This window comes from Nesoenas mayeri (genome assembly GCF_963082525.1).
Source record: "Nesoenas mayeri genome assembly, chromosome: 2".
Lineage (NCBI taxonomy): Eukaryota > Metazoa > Chordata > Aves > Columbiformes > Columbidae > Nesoenas > Nesoenas mayeri.
Genome location: NC_137543.1, coordinates 13,261,247 through 13,287,440, shown reverse-complemented (window position 1 = coordinate 13,287,440; position 26,194 = coordinate 13,261,247). Strand labels below are relative to the sequence as shown.

The window sequence follows — 26,194 nt, the reverse complement described above, 5'->3', positions numbered from 1 at the left end:
GAGGCTTGGGTGACTAATTGTGTATTCAGATGCTGCTTGATTTAATATCTACTCAATTCCCCTCCTGTTTCTGTGGGAAAGAGATTCAGAAGACTTTGGAAGAAAGCTTTCCTGACTGTGAACCAGAACGTTATGATGCAGTATTTTAAAAGCAAAATTAAATCTCACAATTGCAGCAACATAAACCTATCTGCTTCTTGGCAGAGGAAGTCAAAATGTTTCTGCTAGCAACATGTGAAAATGGATAACGATTGCAAAAGCTGAACTACGCCCTGATCCTCCCTCCTGCTTAATACGAACAGTGCCACTGGGCTACGGCAGCACTTACTTCTGAGAAAATGTTTATAAAGAGCAGCAACTGAAATCCAGCTACCTCAACATCTAAACTGTCCCTTTATTCTACTGAAATATTAACGATTTCAGATCCAACAGAATACTGAGGGGGAGGTAGGCAAAAGCCCAAGTTCTACACAAATTGGAAAATTAACTTGAGTTGACATCAAACTAAAAGGATTGAACATTTCCTTTTACACACCTGGGAAGCCTCCAAAGTAATCCCCTAAATTTTGTTTCTTTGTGATACAGTCTGATAACAAATATACTCTATCCTGCATGAGCAATGTGAAGCTTGGCCTCCCATTCAAGCTCTAGTTCTCAAATCTGTCAGACACTCCAGAAACTCATTTTTAGTTGTTCAACAAGTATCTGAAGCTAAAAGCAGACACCTATTATACCTACGTGGGTGTGCAAATATAGAAAATACACTTTTTTGCAGAGACTTGTCTCTGGAAAAAATGTAACCTAAACATGTCTGTTATGGGTTACTTCACTGCAAATATGGAGTTTAATACAGTACAGTAATTAAATGAGTAAGACAGAATAAACAAACCATTTAATTATTTAAAGAACCTGCTACCACTAAGTTCACATATCTGTTTAACCCTTCCTGCACCCACCTCCACGAGGTTATATTGAACTTCTCAATCTCCCTTTTTGTCTCCCTGTTTTAAGATGCTGATTGTTTGGAACACTTACTGTCGGGTGAATGTTGGGAATGAGAAGTCAAAACAATTTGTGTAGTCTTAATTATACGGTAACAGATTTACATTTTGCTTCCACAAAGGCTAAATTACAGCATTTCCCCCAAGACTAAAGACACGGGATGTCAGATTCGGCATCCGTGCCTCTCCGTGGACTGTCATTTATCTCTAAAAACGGCACCAGCAAACAAGGGTGCAGCACCGAGACGTGCTCGCAAAGGGTGACCTATTAAGGCCACATCTCACATGCAGCCCAGCACATCCACCGGCAACAGCCGGTGCTTCATCCAGGAAAAGACTGATTTATTCTTGACTTTTAAACCTGTACTCCTACCTACTAATTTTGTTAAAAAATACATGCAAACTAACTGAGCCAGACATGCTTCTAAAGCCACATGAGCTTCAATGAAGTTACGAATTTGCTGTTCAACGTGCCTGTTTTCAGTGCAGATTAGATGGCGTGATGTAGAACACCCCAGACTGTTTAACTCATTACCTATTCCCACGTTTCCTCTCTTTCAATTAAAAAAAAAAAATATATATATATAATATATATATAAAATAGCATAAAACATTCCATCCCAGCTAGAATTTGTTTCTTCTTTTGGGCACCCATGAGCAAGTTCACACTTCAAGCAAGTCAGTGCTGACACCCGCAATGCGTTTGCTGCCACTTTGAATTCATCCACCTTTCCTCAGAAGGTTCACTTGAACCTTGTTACCTGTCCTACTCAAGCACCAGGAATCTCAAAGGCCTCCTCCCTGCCCCTCAGACACTGGAAAGACGATGGCAACAGGCGCTTGGAACCCAGACGCTCATGTCATCGCTTGGCACGTGTTCCCAGGTCAGCTGCGCGACGCTGCTTCCTCTTCCAAGAATGAGGAAACGGTGCCAATCTCTTTTCCTCCTCTCATTTTTAGTCGCTGTTTCACAATTAAGCGCAACCCTCATGACACTTAAAAATAAAAATGTCCGACCATCAGTTTTCTCTTCCTCCCACCTGCTATGTGTTAGATGTGTTTACTCAAATATTTAAATTAGGAGGTTCTCCTGTGCCCGAAGCAGTGATATTTGGGGTATTACCGGTATTTTTACAAACGTACTCAAAGTAATTAGCAATTAAACACAGATGCATCTTTTAGCAGTTAAGAAACACTGAGCAGCACTATTTAAATAGATAAGATCCTGCTACCAAGAAAATATGATTAGAAGTGGATGCTAGTGAAAAGGATCTAATATGTTATTACAAAAAGGAAACAATGGAAACAATAAGCTCTGCAAAATGCCCTTTTTTAATTAGAGACTGTGTTGAATATAATGCAGATTATCTGGGAGAATATGTAGATATCAGAAAAAAAAAAGAAAAAGAGGAGATAGGGATTTTAACTGTGACAGAGAAGATTTAGCAAGAAGTTAAAAAAGAAATTCTTTGTCAATTAAGAAAAAATTGCTTGAACAACTCTGGCACCTGATACCAGTTAAAGGCTATTTGGATACTACAGGCTTTGCCTTTTTGTCTTAATTTGGTCTGTGTTAGAGACCACACAAACATTCTTCTGCTAGAAGCGTTTGTTTTTTAAAGTTATTATTAGCCATGAAAATCTAAAGCAGATCTGTTCTCAGCTACATTCATAGCCCAGATGTGGATATTGTGAAGCCTCCGCATGAAGAATCAAAGCCAAGATTCCAGAGTCCCGTACAAGAGGATCCACAGGAGATGAAAAGGGGGCTGTCTTCAGCATCTTACCAGTTATTTAGGGGACTATGACTTCATACTTGTTTGTTCTCAAGTAGCACAGATGTGCTCCATCAATTCATAGAGTTGGAAGACGATGTGTAGAGCGAGTGTAAAGGAAAAACACCCAATCAAAAAACACTTCTGCACCCAAAGCTGTGGCAGTACAGACATGGGGTTGATGATCTTCAAGGTCCCTTCCAACCCAAACCATTCTACGATTCCAGCAGCTACAAAAATACACCTTATTTTTACTGCTGTGTGTATTACAGTTTATGTTTTACAGCACATAACATTTAGTTTTTATAAAAAAAATTGCCTCCACAAATGTGAACACTCCTTCCTATTGCTTTTTCCTCTCCCACTTCCATTCAAATGTGGTGAGCTAAGAAAAAGCCCATTCACGGGAATTAAGAGCTAAATATCCAATCCATTCTCACGATGAGCAAGTAGCCTCAGTCAGTGTCCGTGCCAGAAACCTGCTCTGGAGGTTTATAAACAGGCCCCTGTATTTTTTAATTTGAATGAAACATGTCTGAGCTATTAGAGATGCCCATACCAGTAAGACCTACTCAAAAACTGCAAGACCTGTGTTTTCCTTTACCTTTAATGAAATAAAACATTATTACTTTAAAAAAGAAATTAAGATTCACCAATTAAAACAAATCAAGATTCACCTATTTACCCATGCTTCTGGACTAAATCCCTACATTTTCAGTTATTGCTGTGGTGTAAACATCTCAGGAATTAGAAGAGGTAGGGGTTGTCAAGTTTTTATTCTGATGGTACTATGAACAAAACCTTTCCTGCTGATATTCTTGTTCCAAGGCAAGCCAAGCCACACACACATGGCTGAGCACGCAGGCATTGTCTCAAAGGTCCTGTAATCAGCAAGTTCATTAAGAACACTGTTAACTATTAACCTCCAGGTTACTGACCTGCAATTGCACTATCACTCAGCTTCCAAGCTCCTCAGCCAGGTCCGAACACAGTTTAGCCTTTTCAGAACACTTAGCGACTGGCAAGACCAGCGCCTTGACGAAGCTCAAAGCACGGCAGATGCACGGAGCCAGCACTAACTCTTCCTGCAGAGCATCCCATTCAAAATAAAGCACTGAATCTCCATCCTGAGACATAAACCTCTGTGGATCTGTGCAATTCCATCTTCAACCAACCAAGAAGTAAGAAAAGTTCCTCTAACCACTAGGATGAGCACTGTTTACTGCCAAAGAGGTCCCGCGTGCCTAAAGCAGCAAATTCTGCAGAAGGGTATTCTGAAGGTGACCATACTTTCTACTTGGTGCTGCAAACCTTACTCATGAAGGAAGACAATGGTCCATCCGGGTAACGGGCACACAGGGATCCTCCACATTTTACTTACTGTCTTGGTCCACAATTCTTTCCTGTCTATCTCCATAATTAATCCAGCAGATCTATTAAGGCACCATTTCCATCGGCTAACTCACAGGAGCTATACATCATTTCAATGCAGCCTTAGAATAGCTCCTTCCCAGTCCCTTTACAGCAGGCGATGACAGGTCATACCACCTGCAGTTTTATGACCCGTTGTGAACATACAATGAAAGACACGTGAAGGTCACAGCCCATTGTAGAGACGCTCTGTACAGGTCACAGGAATTTGAGACAAACCAGAGATCAAGCAGTTGAAGTTGTTACTGCTTTAACAGCAAAAATATGAAGCTTACCACTAAAAGACAGGCTCTAAAGTGAGTAACTGAGACTACTAGATGTGCAGCACAAGAAAGTAGCCTTAAGATAGGATTACAAATAATAATTTCATATAATAAAAATATTCCTTGCCAGTCTGGCAGCTGTGTAGAGGCACTAGCAAACCTGCAAAGGTCTAAGGCTGCCTTTTCCAGATATACTGGACACATCCAATTGAAGCGGTCTGGTGTACAAACCAAAATTGCATGTTACAAGCTGCTGGACATCTGTTGCTAAATGATCTCTTAATTCTTCTGAGTCTTCTTAAACAGAAAATCTATCTCCCTCTATAAAAAGTATCAAGTAGTAGTTGATATAATTAAATTTAATGCAACTAAAAAATTGCCCAAACCGTAAGACCACCCTATAAACATGTAAATTTTACCATTATGAAAAGACTAGTCAATCAACTCCATGAACAGGTACTGAGATACCTTGTTGATATTGTTAAGTGCCCATCGCTTTTGTCCAGACTGTTGAAATTTCAATTTGCACACACAAAGCAGTATTTTTTTCTTTCTTTTTTATCAAGGTGAATAGAGACCTGCATGTCATTTCTCTCCAATTAAAAACAAAAATCCTGAATGTAATCAGTACATTTTCGCTCTAGATGAGAATGACAAATGAAGTCAGTAACGCACTGTGCTGTGTTTCTGGTCTTACAGCTGCTTGAAGCCTCTACTTCCAAACGCAAGTGTCTCAAAAGTACACAGCAGTGAACGTAACTTGCCCTATGCAAATGTCTCTGACTTTAAAAGAAAACTAGCTCCCCCAGTGCCTATCTCCTCCTTGTAGTGCAAATAAGAAAGGAAAGACAGCGTGCTCAGATTCCCCCTCTGTTATTTCAGGAAGCTGTTTGGGAAAATAGTTGTTCGGGCTCTGCATTTCGGATTCGCCTGAACTACCCCGGCCACCAAAGGGCTTCCCTGCAGCCCAACATGGGGCTGCAGCCACGCACTCCGCAAAGCTCCTTCTGCTCATCCTCATGACCATTCCTGGAAACTCTTATTTGTGCAGCCCAGAGCACAGCTCCAAGTACATCTCTCTAGTCAGAACAACACACGCCTGACAGTGTTATAAACCACTCTGCACACGGTTTGAGTGAATCCGTGCAGCTCCAAGGCATTTTGTAAACAAGCAGACATGCTGCATACCAGACAGAAAGATTTAACAGCAGAGAACTAGGAATTTCAAATGCATGCAGGACATCACTGACTTAATTATAGTAACCATCACACTTTTTTTTTTCTTTTTTAAATGCTCGAGGTTACTTACCCTACTTATTTTAAAATGTCAGAACACTGGCACAAAAATGGGTACTAATCACATAAATAAGCAAAGCAATATGCCAATGCTTCTCTTTGTACAATTCTACACCAATAACACCCACAAGTTTTTTTGTGTTTCTCTACATCTTGTGCGCAGCAGGGGATGAACATACAGCAACACAGGAAAAAGTACCTGGAAGATGGAACACACTGGCAGGGCACCACCTCCATGAATCCCTTAAGACTAAAGCAATTTCAACTCTTACGCTTTCAGACTTCTGCCCAAACAGGGAGGTTGCAGGAAATGGAGGAAAACTATCTTTACTTACTGTTATTTTATATTCTTGCTCTCATTTTTAGGCAAGTGGACTATGGAAAAGAAAATAAATGACAAAGCATTACCACAGATGGCAGTTTGGCATCCTCCAGCCAGCCTCACACCTGCACCTTCCACGGCCCCTGCTGCAGCTGTGCTTTTTGTCTCCTCCCAGCACAGACAAAAGCTGCAAAAACACACAAGTGTGAAGCAACCCACCACCATCACCACGTATTTCATTAATGAATGAAGTCCATAGGAAATGAAGATGCAAGTCTCCACTCCTGGTTCTGCTCCCACAGACACAGCTCTGCTTGCACCCCAGGAAGAGGGAGTCTTCAGGCAGTTCGGTCAAGGATCGTTTGCTGTGGGGGTGGGGAGGGGGGATACTTTTAAATCTCAATTTGACAGGAGAAGGAAAAAAGCAAGCATACAAAACTGATAATTCTGAAGAGACCTCGATGGTCACCAGCACCAGCACGACCCACAGGAGCTCTGTGCCAAACAGGGCGTCGTGAGCCCTGTGAGCACAAAAGCGGATCCCTTCCCTGCAGTTTTATTTAGACTCTTGCAGCTAACCACAGCAAAACAGGAGTTACCAGCTCTCCCCGCAACACCTCACATATTCCTGGCTACAGCATTTCATTCTTGCTACGGCTTGGCACAGCTGTTACCATAAGCACCATGAGATTCACATGGTATAGAAGGCGGTATGTTTTCCTGCCTGCCCTGAGATGTGGCAAGACGATCCCTCCCTGTCTGCAAATTTTATGCAAAATCCACAGATGACAGACACCACCAAACCCAACATCTCTGTTTCCTTCAGTACTCAAGTCAAGCAAGGCAATCCAAGCAAGACTTCTTGTGGGTACTAGCTCGGTTAACATTTTTTACATGTATTTTTATACAAAAAAGATGCAGTCGGAGGGTTTTCCAGCACAGCCGTGACTCCACAGCCACAGCCTGTTCCCATGCGTCTCTGTGCCGCAGGGCTGCAGCCACGGCTGCGTCCAGCACTGCGCTGGCAGCGGACTAAGCCCTGACCAGTCCTCCAGAGATAATCAGGTTAGATGATCTAATGGTCCTTCTGGTCCTTAAAAAGAAAATTAGCTGTGAATCACTTCGATGCTTTGAAACCCTGGTACAGCTTCTCCTGCAGACCCAGACCAGCCACTGCAAGATGAAACTCAAATCAAAGCTGAGTTTTTCTTTTGTGGCCAGCAGCACGAGGCTGCAGCCAGACATATTTCAAAACCAAGGTGAAGCAGATGACCAGGAAAGAGGGTTTGTGAAGCCAGACTGGCTGCTCCCTGTCTGCAGGACAGAGAAGCATTCAGTTGGCTAAAAAGCAAAAAGGTTGGGAGACAAGGAACCGAGGGGCTTCCTGGCCTGATGCTTTCCATCCGTAAGCCCCCAACTGGCAGGGCCAAGTCCAGCACTTCTACTTATCAAAGCACAGTTCTCTCATCAACTGGGCCGAACTTGTCATCTCAGACATGTAACTGGAATAACTTACCCTCTAATTATGTTTCACCCTAATGCTTTAAAAAAACAGATCTGAATTATGCACTAGATGGCTATTAAGGATAACCCAAGAGGCCCTTTTTTAAGCTTAGAAGCTACTTTTTCTCCAAGATCTACCCATCCAGTTATCCATACTAGGGCGGTTCACTGATATTTAAATTATCTGAGGCCATTGCTGTTTAGTGCTCCCTCAGAGATCCTTCCAAACAGATTTAATTAACTGGTAAGTTATATTGAGAACATATCCATCTGAACTAGAGATGCTGTTCCGCACGTTCCTGCCAAAGCAACTCTACTCCTACTCTTCCTTCAGCATAACAGTCTAAAAATAGCCTTATAAAAATATTAAAATGGTTTTCATCATAGCTCGAACTAGTGAGATGGCTTTGACAACTCTTCCCACAAAGCAAACTCCCTGTAGACCTTTTTAAAATATCCTAGAAAGAGTTTCAGCTCTACCTACAGAATTGAAATCTAAAATAAGTTAACAGAAAACAAAAGAGGAGGTAAATTACTATAAGTGAAGCGTTCACTGGTGCGTGGAAAGGTCTTTGATCAAATATAGTGCATTTAAGGAATCTAAATATCATGTTATTAAAACCTGAACTAATATGGGAAGTAGAACTTTAAAAAACAAGGCTTTCAGGATTGTCTAGTTTGACACCTTCTTTACATGGCAGAAACAAGTTTGTCTGCCTTAATCCTTCCTATACAACCACTGAGAAAAGTCTGTATGTGTTATAAGAAGAGCAGCCGAGGTTTTTAGGGATCAAGGAAGAGTAACAAAACTGTAGCTAGGCCTAACCCCACTCAAACAATCAAGAACACTTTATCTTGTTCATCTCTTGTTATTACCGGTCCTCTTGCGAAACCACGCTATTCTTCAAGTTGCATATTTCTGAGTCATCCAACTTAGCGCAAATACACTGAAAATGCTGCAAGAAACATGGAGTGCCACAGACAGAAAGGAAAAAGCACGGAGTCCCACAGAAGTTGAAAACAAAAAACCACAGGTAAGCCTCTTTCCAATAAAAACAAGAGCTGCACTCTGCAAAGCAGAACTAACTGAACCAGACAGGGGAGTCTAGACAGACCTATGAAAAACTGGGAAACAACAGTTATTTCAGTCTTTTTACCAAAACCAACCAACCAAAAGTAGTTGCCCCCAAGATCCTGTAAGCACCTGTTCAGCCCCAGTATGTTTTAGGGGAGTTCTGGATATGCAAAGCAGCATATCTGGGATCCCACGTAACGTAAGAAATTAGGTGGCAGGAATTCCAGAGTTGCAGGAGTGCCATGGCATCCTGTGCTGGATCTCCAAAACAACAAATAATTAAATAAATTGCACAAACTTTATAGATGTTAAGACCAGAAGGCATTCTCATTGCTATAAATAGGTCACTGAAAACAGATGTGCCTGGTAATGTTTGACATCCAAGTCTTGTGGTCAAACTAGCCCTTCACACCTCGATCCCAGGGGACGTTCAAACCTCTACAATCCAGGGCTATTCTTGGAAGTCTTTATTTTATTCTCCCTTTAACTAGAACTAAATCTCCCTTTAACTAGAAATAATTGCAATTATGTAAATTGCTGTTATTGCATTGCTTTGCTCGCATTGCATTGCTTGCTTTAAAAAACAAAAAATCCAAGTTATACTTGGAAATTATAAATTCTGTGTATCTACACAGTGAAGCTATTGTTTGGGGCAAAATATGTCACTACAAGAAAGATCTAACAGAAGAGACTCATATTTGCCTTATGTCCCTTCAACCTTTTATATTTGCAACTGTTGGAAGCAGTGAATCAAAAGTAAAATGAACTGACTTGCCCCAGTTTGTTTCCATGCAACTTAAAGCTGTATCATTAATATTTAATGTTTACTCCCATTGGTCACAAGAAGCTTTTTACATGCTGAATATGTTTCATCTAAGAGACCTTTTCTCTTAAAGAAAGCGAAAGATACTCATACACACTCTCCAGTTTATGGGTAGACTGAGAGGGCACAGATTTTGAGTCCAGCTTCCTTTTCTTGACAAAAATCACACATGAAAACACTCAGAACCAAACTGCGACTAACCTGAAGAAAACAGAAGTTAAGCATTAACGCAAAAATATACATCACTTTATCCACAACAATCACGACCTCAGAGACTGAGATCCAGACAGGCTGAAATTCTGACCTTTTTCAACAGATGAGGCAATGGTTGAAAGAGCACATTAGAGACAGGGAGCTTTGGAAAAGATACTGAATAGTTGTGCTTTTTAACCTGACCACGCTTCAGCATTCATTAACCAACCTCTTCACAGAGCACAGGACGGACTTCTTGCCACTCTGGCTCAAAAGTCCCTTGGCAATATTCATGCTGGGCAGATGGGTGGTTGTATGCACTTTTGAAGGCACCAGCTTTTTCCCTGTGAGAGAAGCCATTAACTCCAACACAAAGCATTAACAGGAAAGCTTTATTCTAACAAGTACATTTGTTTTAAAATACTTGTGTCTAAACTTTAAGCTCAGTTACGCTGTGCATAAAGTCACCCTGCAGTAACATCTCAATCACCTTCTTCACTATCTCTACAAATGCACACCAGAAGTTCTGCCACTTCCACACTAGTTGGGAACACAGATCAAGCTTTTTCTCCCATTCCTGATTTTGGAAGCCATGTTAAGTAAGGAAACACACCGTAAAGAACCACAAGCCTGAAAATAGGCAGGCACTTCAGAGGAAATAGCTTGAGAAACATGGAGTTTGTAGCTCCTACTAAGGCGAGCCTTTAGACTATCTGCTAGTCTAAATCAATTATCCATCCTGAATGCACATGGTGCGTTTGAACCACGCAGTCTGGAGAGGGCTTTGCATCATAGTACATACGCAGTGACAGCACTTGTCTCCCCAGCAGCAAGCTAAATTTCAGCTTAATAGCTCAAACATTTCCTTGACTATATTCATAACCAAGGCTCCTGCCTGCACAGTAGGCGCAGAAGAGCTACATCTGAACTCTTTACCTTTGAGCCAACATTACTAACGCTCACACTGAGCTGCTATTCTCCTAGATAACCTAGATTCAAAATGAATACGCATCCATGACAGCATTAAAAGGAAATGTGCTCTTTTGGACTCCAGTGATTTTGCAGAGTAGCAGAAAATGAACAAACATTAAAAACAGGGATAATCCATCACAATATCCACTTGAAGTATTTCGCAAATGTACTTTGGATTTTATTTATTTATAACAACTCAATGTCTCAGACTTGCATCACTGTATTGTGTAAATATAACAAATTCTTAGCCTGAGACTTCATTGTAAGCACTGTGCTTAGTACCTGCTTGCAAGAAAGGGAGACTTTTTACTTCCACACAAGTATGTCGATGATTTCTCAGCAAAATCTGTCATACTCACGAAAGCTAGTCTCCAATAGTGCTTCTCAAATTGTTCATCTGGTCATATCTCAGCGTCAATTTACCTTGGATTATTTAAATGCGTCATTACTCTCCTCTCTTGATGCAACCAGCTTAATCCAGAAACAATTAAAAAAAAGGCACTGTTATACTTTTTATTATAGACTTTGATGCGTAAGCATCAAATATATGACCCCTCTGAACAGACTTTAATAGAAAAGGTCTCATGGCAATCATTTATTTTACAGTGCAAGCCTGGCCTCAACACAATTCAGTGGAAGGACTGGAGGGGCGGGCAAAAGACTATTGCTGACTGTCCAAGTCAAATTTCCGTACTTAGGGGACTTCTCTAGACAGAAACCACTACTCTGCATTCCTTACCCACCTCCACCACAATGCAAGTTTTACTTTGAAAGTGACTGTAAATGACAAATCATTTTCATGCACTTGATCCCTCTATGCCTTTCTGGACTACTTGCAATCTGTGCAAACCGGGCTTTCTGTGCTGCCTGGCACCCTGAAAACTACAATCTACAAACCAAGCTTCAGCCCTCTCCATCCCTTTCCCTGCTTAACCTCGCAAAACAAGTACATTTAGTAGGCGTGTCTGGGCCTAAGTGACAGCAGAAGCTGGTCCCGCAGATGAAACCACATTAACAGAGCTATTTATCATGGTTAGCAGAACAAACACCAGCTCTGCTTCAAAACAGAATAATGGCAACAGCAATGGCTGCTGCTCTTGGGAGAAAAAGCACCCAGTTCCTAGGTTTGTGTTTCACTCCAGGCTGCACTGAAGTGACTCCAGAACAAACATACATTGGTGTATTTTTCAGTATTTTCATTCAGCAGCTCTCCCTTGGGGAAAAAAGGGGGGGAATAAAAGGCTCCTCCCCACCTCATCTCCAACTCCCACGTTTTGCAAAATGCCTATTTTGAGACCTCAGTGCACATGCCAAAGCGCACACGCTACTACTGTAGCAATGGCAGCCACAATCCTCAACTTCTTGTTTGTCATCAAATACTCGTACAGGATTGCATTGAACTTCAAAATCCGCTTAGATACAGCTCCGAAGCGAAGTCCCAGCCAGCTCCTTGATATTAGTTACTATAGAAACCAGTCCCTCGGCACAGGCGCTCACAGCAGGAGATCATGCAGATTTCAATTTTACATAGTAATAAATGCTGCAGGAGAGGAGAATTTCACCACAATTGCAGGGGTTGATTGTACAAACCCGGACCTCTTCTACCCTGTGACACCACGGCGCTGCAGATGAACGTGCTCTCCTCCCCTCCCACGCACGCAATTGCCACCGCCATTAGTTTTGAAGTGGTTTCCACAAAGCCTGTGTTGGGGTGGCTGCTGCAAACGTTGCAGCATTTTTCAATGGCTTCATTAGCTCAGAAAATGTACTCGTTTGTACATGCAAGATGGGCAGGTGAAAACAACAATAAAAGCAAAAACTGGAGAGCTGTAGAAAGATTTAGGCATATACAAATATAAGTACACACAGCCCAAACATTTCACAGGAAATACTGACAGGTCACAGCCCAGAGCTCCTTTGGAAACAGCCCATCTTCCTTTCCTCTCCACGCTGTCCAAAAAAGCAACCGGAATGGAGGGCAGGTCACGGATTAATTTGTAGGGAAAACCACCGTAAAAAGCACAAAGGCAAGGGGAGGGCTCTGAGCCCTGAAGTGAAACAGCGAGGTAATTGTATCATTTTAACTTTTCAGAAGTAGTTCTACAGGCTGGACTTCATCAGGCATGGGAGTGGAAGAGGAAGACACAGCACAATGCACTTCTTGTCCTAGGCAGATGCTCATTTTCTAGTGAAATTCAAGAATCGGCAGGGACTCTTCCCTACCTCTCTAAAAGAGCCTGTAAGCCTCAATGGTGCACAAGTGTTGCTACCTCAACCAGTGAAAAGAGAGCAGGGAACTGCCTCACTGACGAAAACTAACATGTAGGGGAGGAGGGAAAGGGTGAACAGCTTGCACAGCAACAGGGACAAACATTTGTGCTGACAACACCCAACAAATCATCGAGCAAACAGAAGGACAAGAAAATGAAGGAAGATGGTCTATTTTTAAGTAAGACCTCATTATTACCATGAACGTGCACTGCCTCCCTGGCAGCAGCAGGTATGCAAACACGAGCTGGATCATATCGCTGAGTAAATCATCTGGCAGCAGAACACTAGTTTGCATGGACACACACAGAGTGAACATATACAATCTACTGTCCTGATGCCTCCAAAAGCACGTGGAGGGGCATCCTTCTGGAAGGCAGAAGAGAAAAACACCTCACAAATTAACATTAGACAATGTAAGTGTCACTGGTGCTTCTGTTAATGATTGGACAGAGCTCCATTGTTTTGGACACTCCATCCAAAATTAGTCTGCTGGAGCTTGTAATTTGACTTTTTGTATACCTCTTATGTTATTACAAACAAACATAGCTTCTGTCCAGGCAGGGTAGGGACAAACTTAGGGAGCTGGGGAAGACAGGCCAAGTCAAAGTGCACATTTTTATACCACAGCCTCCACACAAGCTGCCTTGCTGATACAAAGAAATGCCACAAGTGGTTCAAGGCCCCTATGGACTGGGATGCAATGAGGTTGAGAATCACAGAATCATTTCAGTTGGAAGAGACACTCAGGATCATTGAGTCCAGCCATAGCCTAACTCTAGCACTAAACCATGTCCCTAAGAACTTCGTTTAAACGCCTTTTAAACACCTCCAGGGATGGTGACTCCACCACTTCCCTGGGCAGCCTGTTCCAACACCTGACAACCCTTTACGTGAAGAATTTTTTCCTAATATCCAATCCGAACCTTCCCTGGTGCAACTTGAGGCCACTTCCTCTTGTCCTATCACTTGCTACTTGAGACAAGAGACCAACCCCCTCCACAAGGTGGAGGTGTTACCTCCATGAGGTAACTGCTCGGACTCTGCTCAGGTCCACACCTGCACCCTAGAGCTGTGCTGAGTTCATACAAAGCCAGTTGATAGCACCACCTTGATCTTTCCCCAACACTTTCTCTCTTGAAAGACACCTCCGAGGTGACCAACAAGAGGATAACTGATCAACCTGCATTTCAAGACAGCTGCAAGGCACAAGGGATGAGGCAGCAGAAGCACAACAACTGCTCCGCTGCCCCTGCAGTACCTCACGGGCACGCTCCACAAGGCAACAAGCACTACCCTACTTTACAGAAACCAAGCTTAGCCTCATCTGATATTTTAAATCTCCTCCCACAGCACACACTACCTCCTTTTCTGTCTCTTGGTAAATAAATAAGATACTAAAAAGAATGCAATGGAAACACATCTTCAGCTACCTTTGCAATCCAACTGGTGACAGATAAGAAAAAAAAATCTCCAATAACTTTCTTGTTGTGGTTACTATAGAATTGTTGCTGTGTGCCAACTAGAAATTTATCACATCAAAAGGCTGACTGAATTAGCCTGAAAGGGGATCTCCCACCACAGGAACATGTGCTACACTGGGAAAACCAACCACCAACCAAAACCTCAACCTCCATTTCCAAATCCACATCCCATTATCAAAAAGATGCTTTTGCATCTTTGCTTCTAACTTCATAAATTATCCAAAGGAAATTCTCAGACACATTTATGACTTATCCTCATTATTTCCCAAACTGTTTAAGCCATCAAAAGTTTGGTTCTGTTGCTATTACTGAGAAAACTCTCTGGAGCTACAAAACCAGTATTAGTTACTGAAGCGTAGATGCTCTGCATGAAGATGCCCACAGAGATTCAAAGTCAACATGCAGTTGCGAACAACAATCAATCCATCCATCCTAAGCCTGCAGAAAAACCAGGACCTGATATTCTATCCTACTAAAAGCAACACAGCTCCCTAAGGAAGGTGAGAGGAAGAACTACAACTGAGCATCCAAAAAATTAACTCTGCTGTTCCCCCTCCCCACACTCCCAAAGACTTCTGATTCAGATGATAGCGAGTAGATTTACACCGAGCCATGAAAACAAAAAAGGCCAGCCACTCCTACCTCGACACACCTGCCCACTCCTTGGATGAAGTATTAAAGCAGCTTATTTGCTTCTTCCCCCTCATCCTTTTATTTTATTCCTTCACAGAAGTTAGTCTTGCATTCAAATTTCCTGTTCGCATACACAATCACCTGGCAGCTTTACCCCTTCCCAAACAACACTTCAGACTCCTAGCAAAGCACCTTAGGCTCAAAAAAAAGATACTTAGTTGTACGGCAAATACAAACTCTACTTATGGGTCATATTGTGCATCGTAGCAAGGAACAGCTGACTACATAAATTACTGTAGTGGTTATTTTCATCTGTTGCCCCAGAAATTTCTCATTAGGTAGGGGCATCAATGCAGCACAAGTGTTGCCAATGATGCCGAACTAGATTTTATCTTGACCTCGATGAAAAAGGCTAAATCAAACAAATAATATTTCTTTATGCTGCAATGGACACACTCACCCAAAGAAAAGGCAATGGTAATGTTTTACCTGCAGAGCAGCCCTTTTAACCCCCCCAAAATAAAAAACTAGCCATTAAGAACCAAACCACTTCTCTTGCGTTTGGGCATAGAAGATGTTCATTCCATACTGACTGCTGCAGTCAAACGGGCTCACAACAGCAGCAGAGTTCTCAGGGTGCCACGCTTGTTAGAAGACACAGACTGACATTTGCTACTTGTGTAGAAAAAGACAGGAATATGGAAACAGAGAATAATGAGGCGCTGCCTGTTACGTGTGTGTTTTGTAGTTTTAGCGCTTGTAAGCAGCATTTCCAAGTCCCACTTCTCAAAATGCAACAGATGTGTAATATGCATCCAGCTTCAAAATTGTCTGCCAACGATTTTGAATTGGTCCTGTGTTTTGCATCATCTTCATGAAAGTATAATGGAAGACTGAATGGTTCATTTAAATAATTTTCTTCCTGATTATGTTATATTTGAAAATCCACAAAGAAAAAGCCTGGACTGTATTATTTTACTTCAAAGACTCCATGGGAGGAATAAGTGCTTATTATAAAGTCTTATCTTAACTAACAGGAAGCTCAAAAAAAGGTTTCGTTATTTGAGTATGAGCATCTGATGTTAAAGACGAGTCAGAAAAACAAAAGAACTGGACAATGAGAATCCCTTTCCTCTTGTGCCCAGCTTTGTTTTCATTCTGAAATTATGCACAGATCATCATCACAACTCCTCGGTCCATAGCCAGGAGCATAGGAATTTATTTCCAAAATACTTCAAAGATTTTTGGTCTACTGCTATAGATTGTGGTGTCTCCTTCCCCTCCCCAGGTTCCCTCTTTCTTTGTTTTATTTTCATGGGGGGAAAAAATGTCACCTTTCAGTACAGTCCATAACATTTTGCTGTGGCCCCCAAGGATTTATCCCTGGGGTCACACTATGCCTGATTTGCAGTGAGTGAGATACGGGTTCAGAACGCCTAAGCACACTTACTTGGGAGATAAGAGATGCTAATTCCAGCACTGCAACACTTCATGCAGTTTGTCACCTTGGAAAACCACTTCAATACATACCATTTATATCCTGGCTAAGGTGACAACGAAACACCCAGAATAAGAACTACTCATATACACTCACACAATGGCTGGAGCAATACGGATGCAGAGTCTGCCCAGGAACACAGATCTGCAGCAAAGGTACTCTTTTAAGCAGCTTTATTAAACATGAAGTCATTGAATACTGCAGCACAAGAGCTACCGAAGGCAGACACTTGTAGATATTAATCAGATTTAATTTTGTAAGTAAAAGCATTAAACCATATTTAAATTTTTGCATGCTGATAGTGTTTCATGTGACCTGAAAAAAGTACAAACACTTAAATGCAGCACTTCTTCCAGGCTGATATATCCTGCTCCTCAAAAGGGTAACATTAAAATGGCTATGCTGGGTTTGGCAGCCTGTCACTGCTGTGTGCCATGCAGGCTCAGGCTGAGGTTTGCTTCCAGATCTGCTCAGTTTTCCAGGTCTGCTCAGTATCCCTTTGTAGCTGGTTGACCTTCCACAGCTCTGCCCTCCCCAACATCAGCCCCTCTCTGCCCACCAGGCACCCTCAGCTGGAATTTCCTAAAACTCTTGTCGGTAGCTCCGCACTGCCTTAAAGTCCTCCCAGACATCCGTGAAATGAAAGAGATGGAAAACATAAATAGCACCAACCAGCATGACCAATGTCAAAATTACCAAAGGCAGGGAACACATACCTTTAGTAGCGCTTGCCAAGTTAAAACAAGGCAACTTCAAAGAGCGTTACAATCCATGGAATCCAACTGGCCAAAGAAAGCCATGCGATACTCTGAGACATATCTTGAAGTAATTTAACTAATCTTCTAATATCAAACACACCTATGTATATGTAAAAACCCTTCAAAATGAATGAAAAAAAAGAAACCCACAAGAGTGGATATCAGCTGCCTCATTAACAATCTCACTTTGAAGATCAATTTTAAGCTTCATGCTAAATCAAAGCTTTTAGATCATCTCTCCATAAATTTTAATTTACACCTGTGAAGATGCAGGTAGGCAAGACTGGGGCAGGTTTTTTCCATGGAAACCGCTGACAGTGTATTAAGTAGATACAAAAGAAATGTGCATGTCTTCACAATAATCTCCCACATAACACAACGAGGATAGTTATGCTTCACACCTACTTTGTCAAGTCCCTGGATTCTAGCACTTACCTACAAAGGACATTCAAATGCAGCAGAGACAGAAGAATACGAGCACACAAAAAGAAAAGCAGTTTTCAAACCTCATTTTTCATATCATTCAACTTATTATATTTTTATATGTGATATATGTTTGTATTTGGGATGCATAGTTCTTGCTTTCATAAGAGAAAAAAAAATAATGCACAAAATATCAGGTAAAATTAGATCAGACTTAAATCTCTGTCATGCCTCAGTTAGAATTGATGCAGATAAAAACTCACAATCACACACCTCCCAAAAAGGAAGCTTCACTGAAGCTTAAGGGTATCCTGAAGTACCTATTTAATTCAATATTTTGTGAGTATTCTCTTTAATAATCATAGTGAAAAATAACACCACATTCCACTGCAGACTATTAAATTCTGCCAGACTTTGTGCCAAACAGATGTAGCCTGAATAATACAAACTCCTAGATACATGTGCAAATCTTGTCAGAGCTCAAAAGTCAAAACATCTGAAGGAATTTTGGCTTTAAAAATCTCCGGGGTCCGCAGAAAACAGGACACATTGCTATATAGCTAGCATTATCAGAGAATTAGCAACCTAAGTTGACAGAGTCCCCCATCCAAACGATGTTTTTCATGTGATCGGACCCACAGAAATAAAACCTTTTGCTGACAGATGCATCAGAACTATGTGATTTTCCTTGTGAGGCTGAAATCAAAAAGCGTTGAACTGAGGGAACCGAACTCGGGGAAAAAGAGAGACTAAACTTTGAGCTGATAAGCATCTAAATGAAGAGACAACAAACAAGGAAGCAAAAGCTGAAATGAGCTGGTCAGGAAATTCATCTGTGTATTGAGTCACCACAAAGCACCAGATACTTCACATTCAGGGCTTTTCCTACCTCTGAAGCTACAGAATGAGGAAAATACAGCAAAGTACAGGTTCTCCAGCTCATCCAACCACAGGTTTTATCCATAGGCAGAGCTCCAGTTATACCCTCTATTTGAGCTCCAAATGGGAATGTGAAAATAAACATCGCTACCATTGCAGAATTAGAAGGAAGCAAATGACATAGAAAGAAAGATGCACCAAAAGGGAATAGGCAATGTTTGGGAAGAGCAGTAATGGCAAATGAGGTAAAGAAACATATCAGCTGGAACAAGGACTGGAGTTGATGAAAATAAGCTGTCATACTTGAACACCTGGCCTCCGCAAAGGTAATCATCCCCTCTGACGTGTGTCTGAACATCAACATCCATGTAAACACTTTTTCTTCTTTCAAAGCGAATGCTGATGTAAACAGATTAAAGAGTAGCCAGAGAGTGATTCTGCTGACTGATAAAACTCTTTCAGCAGCGAGATCAGTGGGTTTTAAAAAAATAACAGGCCACTTTCTGTAAAATTATAAGCAATTACAAATCAAATGGAGCACCCACATTCATGGCACTTCAGTCATCCTACATGGAACAAACACTGTCCCTCTGAAACAGGCATCTGCTGCAGTATTGTCATGTACATATCCCAGAAGAGGCTCATTTGGCTCATGCAATGATCAACCTGCCTTTGGATTTAAAATACACCAACCCTCCCAGCCTTTGCCATGGGAAGCGCTACACAAGCCTTGTATATCCCCAGAAGCTGAACATGAACTTTGGTAACTTTGATTAACCGCTAATTGAGAACCCTCTGAACAGTGTGAAGCACAGCCAGGTGGTCAATTACACAATCAAATACATGATTTTATAAACTGGGTAAGTGACAGGCAAAATTTAACAAAGAACTGCTCCAAGTTAGAGAACTCCTCAAAGGGAGAACTGGGAGCCCATTAAAATCCCCACACTGGAGAAGAAAAACGCTAAGTCTGCTTGATTTTGTTTTCTGAATATGGTTCTTTATACTAAAGGCAAAATAGATTTGTCTGAAGTTGTGCCCTAGTAAGTCATAGGGAGTAATGGGGCCAGGCTTCTACCCCTGTCCACAGCAAGCTAGAAGGATTTGTATTTGTTAAACGACCAATGTGCAACCTCAGAGGTGCTCCAAGGCAACAGGCAACTTATATGTAAATAGCTGAATGAGCATAAGTGGAAGTTGGGTTGGGAGGCAGATGAGAACCACCAACTAGCTTGGAATTTTGATTCTTTGCCCAGAACATCACTTTCTAAAAATAAAAACAAAATTCCCTTCTATCCTTCCAGTCAGGGAAGGCAGAAAGACAGAACAGAGGAGCTATACAAATTTGGCAGGCCTGGATTTACAGAGCTCCTTTTGTAAAGGATGTGTGCGAAGAGATAAGAGACAAGACACGATGCTTGTTGGACATGGTCCAAATAATACAGCAGAAAGTGCAAAATACCCTTCAAAAACTTGCACAAGCCATTTTTGTCAGAGATTTGGAGAGCTGCAATCGTTCTGGTATCTGAATACAAGTTCTGTAAGCCTGCCAGTGCAGCCAGAAGATGAGCCTCAAGGATTTTGGGAGAGTTTACTCTGTTTTCCCTTTGGTGGAGGAAGAAGAAATAGAAGGGAGCATGCTCTATGGAAAGACACAGTAGAAATCCAAGGTAAGTTCTGCCTTGGGTCTCATCCTTAGTTTATTCCACTCTCTGGAGTGTTTTATTATTTTACATGAATAGATTACCCATAATTTACAGAAGGTATGCATATAATGAGGAACTTCTTATCAGAATGTAAATATTAGTTTTAAAAAGGAAAAAGATACTGTTCCCTCTTGTCATTCTATGGTTCAATACTTGCACCAGCAGCTGCTACTACTTCTCTTAGCCAGAAATGGAGGGAAACTGAAGTCTGGCTGAGCTTGCGCACTGTTAATGGAAATGCACACTCTTTACATTAGCAATATTACTTCCTCACTCTCCAAATCAAATGCCAAGGATACTTCAGGACTTAAAACAAAAACGTTATGAAACCCCTAAGGTTAGAGGTGACCAAGGGCCGCTCACTCAGCAGTAACACATGCACTTTGGATTTGCTCTTCAGCAACAGAGCCCAGGGACACAGCGACCATGGGGAATGTCCCACTGCTGCAGGGACATCTGCACGCGATGTCCTGGTCACTGGGCATCCAGCATCAGAGAGAAGCAGCCTTTTGTTTTGTTGCCTTCCAACTCAGCAGCCTGGAAAGACTGCCAGCTGTGCTACTTTGGCCTCTGTACTCACCAACAAGCTTAAACTGTTACCCAGAGAAGCCCAGAGCCCAGGGAAGTTAATTTTGACCAGTCATGGCAGACTTCAAGGACAAGCAAAGATTTTCCTCAAAAATACAAGTCCAGGCTACTATCATCATTATATATGGATCCGAAAGGCCACAGCATCAGCCGGTATCAGCTTTAACTTCAGCAGTCCCACACTTATTTATACTAGCTGAATATCAAGCCTTTTACATTTACTTAAGGTACAGAAGCATAAGTGAATACAGATTTCAGTAAATCTTGCATTCTAAAATATTATTCATCAACATATAATTCAAATGGTAATTAAGAAGTGTTCACATGATTGAGGACACATTTAAATTACAGGTTTCTAGCATTTTTTTCAGTAAAGATTACTTCCTTTTTCACGTGCCGCTTCTGCAAAGTGCAAGTCCATCTAACAGATGTCTCACAGATCTGCTTCTCAATGTAACAAGTTAGGCTTTTTTTTTATTACGACAAATGGTATAAACCACACAGCACTCTGTTAAACTCAATATTGACACATCTGCTTACCACGTGTATTAGTAGCCATGTCAGCCACTTTCTGAAAGGCATCCAAGAAGGCAGCAGCTGCTACTACTGTAGTCCTGAAATGCATACAGATAACAAAACATTAGCAGTGTCTCATTGTTGCCTATTTAATTATTGCCAAAAACATTTAGGCTTATAAAGAATACCCCTGTGAACTTGCAGAGGCCACAAAAAATATCCTCTTTTATATCTGAATTTAGCCTTTTCCCTCCTTCATTTCTTAATCCCTTCCTCGCTTTGTGTGAGCACTATGGACTTGGAGGCAGCCACGCTAATTCCGTGCTGTGAATTGCACAGGACAGGTGCTGTTTCAAAAGAGCACAGCCATCCCCCTTCTAGCTGATTTCCTCTGATGAACTAATATTAAGCAGTCAAACATGAAAAACAAATCTAACATACATTATACTGCACCCATTAGTGTACAAATTACAGCCACTGCTGTTTCCAGGGAACACGTATATTTTAAGAATAAGCATGCAGGACCTTCCTTTTAAGTAGGATCCTGGCCAAACACTTTCCTCAATTTCTCGTCTGAGGAGCATGATCAGCCCTTGAAACAGAAAATAGCAACTTTGGGCAAATGAGATTGGTCAGGAGTTCTCGGGCAAATGGAAAAAAAGGCAAAGAAAAAAACCCCTCCACTTGGAAGAAAAACAAACAAACACACAAACCACAAACAACACACCCACAAAAACACAACCTCCAAACTCCCCAAATAATCAAAACAAATGAAAACCCGTTCTGATCCAGTGCTCCTCCAAGCAGGTCCCTTCCTGAGAGGTAACCCCAGCAATCTGAGACTCCACAATCCAAAGTGTCAAGCCCACCCGCTCCATCTCCCTCCAGGTTTGGAAAGCACCTACAGACCACAGGTCCATTCAAACGGACAGCAAATACGAGTTCCATTTTTGCAAATACGTTTGTTCTACATAAGCAGTCCCTAGAGTTCTAAACACCTTAGGTCAGTACCAGACTTCTGATGGTGTGAGTCTGGTTGACCCAATTTAAGTGAAAGTAGGCCAGGGCTCTACAGGTAGAGCACAACTGTGCCCTCTCCACAGGTACCTCATGGTTCTCTTTCTGCACATCTTTTCTACGAGTAACTCTGATTTCCTCTCCTGATGGTCACACTCAGGCTCTCCAAACGAAGTCCTGAAGGAGGACCATCAATTTCATTTTGTTTCAAGAGCTCCTTCCTAACCTCAGAAAAACCCAGGAGACCTGCAGGAAAGCCGATCCTCGGCCAAAAAGACCACAGGACTGCTTAATTAGGTCAGATTTTATGCAAATCTCACTCCAAATATGCTCAAGATACACAAGACAAAACTGGCAGCACAGTAAGTGGCCTTCTGACAGCACAAAAGATTTGAACACCACAAAAACGGGCTTGGGAAGAACAAGCGCATAAGGACTCTTCATGTGCCCTGGAGATTCAAGGGAGGGCAAAAAAATCCCTGGCAGTTAGCTAGCAATATTGAGCCCTGGAACCAGATAACCTTTCCTGGGATTTTCCTTAACAGTGTTTGTGTTCTTCATCTTCCAAACTTGTGGGTCATGCTGTTTTTGTGTACTATGTTGTTAATTATTAATTATATTGCTAATAACAAAGTTCCATTTCTCCCGTAACAAGATCCAGGAAGACCTGGCTCCAGCTCAGGTGACATCTGCTGTCCTTTATCAGAGCACACAGAAACGAACCAGAGGCAAAAGGCTCACATTTGCTAGAAATGAACAGCAAATCCTCCAACACAGGCTTCCCAGCTGCCTGCCTGCATGTTCCTGTAGCTAGAAAAGCACTACAGGGATTGACACCACAGGGCTGGGCATAACAAAACTACCCCTCATGCCTTCCCAGAAGGCCTGTGTTTAAAGAGTACAAAGGGCTAGGAAAGTTCTCCATTTCTCTTCTTTCTCTGCTTCCTCCACACTCACTCAATGTGACACGACTGCTGGAAAAGGAAAAGCTACATGCGAGTGGGATATTTTAGGCACAGCGGAACAGCATATTCCGGCTGTTTAGGGCAAATGAGCCTAAACCCGAGCTTCTTCAGGAACGGTTCACAACGCAACGTGGGACCGCAAACTAGACTGACAATAACCAAACACGTTGCCACTGCTGCTGCTGTGAGAAAAAACACCGATGCTCTGAAGAGCACAACAGAGATTGTGGTTTGGGGAGAGTTAGGAAGAAATGGAGCTTGGATTTCTATCTGCACAAAGAGATTTTACAAGTGAATGAATTCTGGCGATGGGGAGAACTGGTCTGAGTGTGATACATATGGCACTTATTAAGTAATCCAGAATGCCGTTTGCGATGTATACCCCAATAATGTAATTTTTAATCATCCCTGATAAGTGATCCAGCACAGCAATTCCCTTCATTTTTAAAGCAGAAGAAAGTGCTGTAAAGACTACCAAAGACTATTCAATATTTTGAGCCCTCTTCTAATATAAACCTGCTGTATTCTACACTAATAAAAAGGACAACATAGGGCTAACTCCAAACGTGTGTTCACTAAACAATAAAATATCTTTGCAATTTTCCATCAGAAGCCATGAAATTTACTTCATTTAATGTTTATTATGTACAGCTAGTGGTAAATTATGTATTTTCCTAAATACATTAAAACAGCAGTAGTAATATGTGAAAAATTACATACATGGGTGTTGACTAAGAAATATGCACAATTATAATAGGGCATGCTTAGCAAATTATCCTGGCAGAAGTTGCATTTAATCTTAATGTTTGTACATACAAGGAACTGTAAGGGATCTTGACTGTGTAAAGCAAAACTTACCGAAGCTGAGACTGCAGTTTCCCAGCTTTATTTATAAAGTCTTCCCACACCGGGTAACTTCCCTGCAAGAAAAACAAAACACAATCATGAATACTTGATTCTGGTTTTGATACTCCAGATCAAATGAAACTAGAAGTAAAGCAATAATTAAGGCTTTACTAAATCCTAATCCATTAACACCAAAATATATTTTCCCAACAAGTTGTCTCTCACACCCTTAGACACCAATCCCAAGCAGATGGGATGTCAACTGGTTCTGAATCCAGATGAAACAGCAGGTCCCCTGAAGAGGCTTTACAGATTAAGACCACAACAACAAACATGCTTTACTTCAGAGGGATACTGCAAAACCAGAACCTATTAGAAGTGAGGTGGTAGGATACTACAACATCACGTATGGAGAAGCTCCCAAAACCAAAGGCAGGATCGCAGTTCTTCTCTACAAATGGCTTTTCTGTGTCACTACCAGGTTCCCATCCTCTTTTAAAATAAATAACTAATTTAAAGGCCTTTACAATAAATGTCTGAGTTGACCAAGAGCCCACCTCAGATACCCTTTCAAGGTAACTCAGGAATCGGGCACAGAAAAGACACAGTGGCCATAAGACAACAAACTTCCCCAACAGCAACCCCGTAACTGCAAGACCTGCTTCCAAACCCCTCCTGAACAACCTTAGAGCTGATTTCTGAATTGAAGCTAATAAAGCAGCGTGGCGCTGGGCATATGAGAAGTTCTGCAGAAGGTTTAGTTCCTCCTGATTTTGGGTTTCCTGTAAGCTTTTCCCCCATTTAAAAAAGAAAAAAATCTGTTAAAAGCCCAGGTTTCTGTTTAGAATATGGACAAGTATTCTTGTGAGTCCTGATCTTTATTTACCAAAGTTAAAAAAAAAAAAGGTGCTGATTTTTATGGTTTAAAAAACCCCATGCTTTATAGACCAAAAAAAGGTTAAGCTGCTCTCTGCAGAGCAAGTGCACATTTTCTGTTAAAAGCAAAAGCTGTGGTGGAAAGAAACCTCAAAACTTCCCTTTGAGTGGAGTCTAGAGAGTAAAATAAAATATGCCTGCTTCCTTTAATAAAGGTGTAAGACTTGCTGTTACCACAGTAACGACACAATAAAACCCAGATAAGGCAGATCCTCAAGGCTAACATTACCCTGGCTCTGACTAGAAAAGGTTGCAAGCAAGTGCAGTTGCTCATAGCAAACTCAATCCACCCCAATAAACAGGTCTGCTTTTTGCAAATAAAACAGAATCCATTGCCCACAGTGCCACGAGAAGCCACATCTTGTTCAGGGCCAAGACAGACCCTTCCCCAAAAGCCGACAGCCCAGTTCCAGCTGCTCAGTGCACCCTGGCAAGGCAGCTCCCAGATATTCACACACCACGAGGGAATCCGTGGGATTAGACCTGGAGTTCAACCCAAGGGCAAATCCCAAACCTCCCTTTCAACTCTGGCCTTCTTCACAATTTTATGGACTCTAAATATTTTGAAAAATAAGATGTTTTTGCAGAGATCTCCCACACAGTCACCGCACAGCAGGGCTTGGGCAGTGCCATGATACGTCCAGATGCAGAAGCTGCTGCCATAAAGGCACTGTCAAGGGTATTAAGTGGTACTCTGTATATTTTTCAGCAAGGCTTGTGGGTTTTTTTTGCTAAAAGAAAAAAAAAAGTGTAAAATGTGTGTTTGTAAAACCTCATTATACCTACACACAAGGGAAATGCAGAAGAGGAAAGAGAAAATAGCAGTTATCTGGATGGCAAGACCTAGACTACAAAGTGCATTATGCTATGCAAAAACCGTCAGACATTTAAAAAATGAAAGAAACCCACCAATTCTTGGAAAAAGGGGGGAAAAAAAGCCATTTCCTTAAACCTATTAGTCTTACTGCAATCCCTCTGCTCTGAAGCCCGTCTCTCAATGTCTGCCTGCGTGCCGTATATGCAT

At 41.7% G+C, this 26,194-nt stretch overlaps 1 protein-coding gene across 11 annotated transcripts in view; it reads right to left on the bottom strand.

The window, feature by feature from the left end:
- MTSS1 (MTSS I-BAR domain containing 1) overlaps window positions 1–26,194 on the bottom strand; it is a gene marked incomplete at its 3' end in the record, with an annotated part of 128,584 nt that overhangs the window by 86,672 nt on the left and 15,718 nt on the right. For all 11 annotated transcript variants that reach the window (XM_080340161.1, XM_080340158.1, XM_080340165.1 and 8 more), the window contains exons 2-3: window positions 24,247–24,308; window positions 21,431–21,504 (exon numbers count right to left, since the gene is read on the bottom strand). In XM_080340161.1, the coding sequence (XP_080196287.1) occupies window positions 21,431–21,504; window positions 24,247–24,308 (136 nt within the window). The remainder of the gene's footprint in view (window positions 1–21,430; window positions 21,505–24,246; window positions 24,309–26,194) is intronic.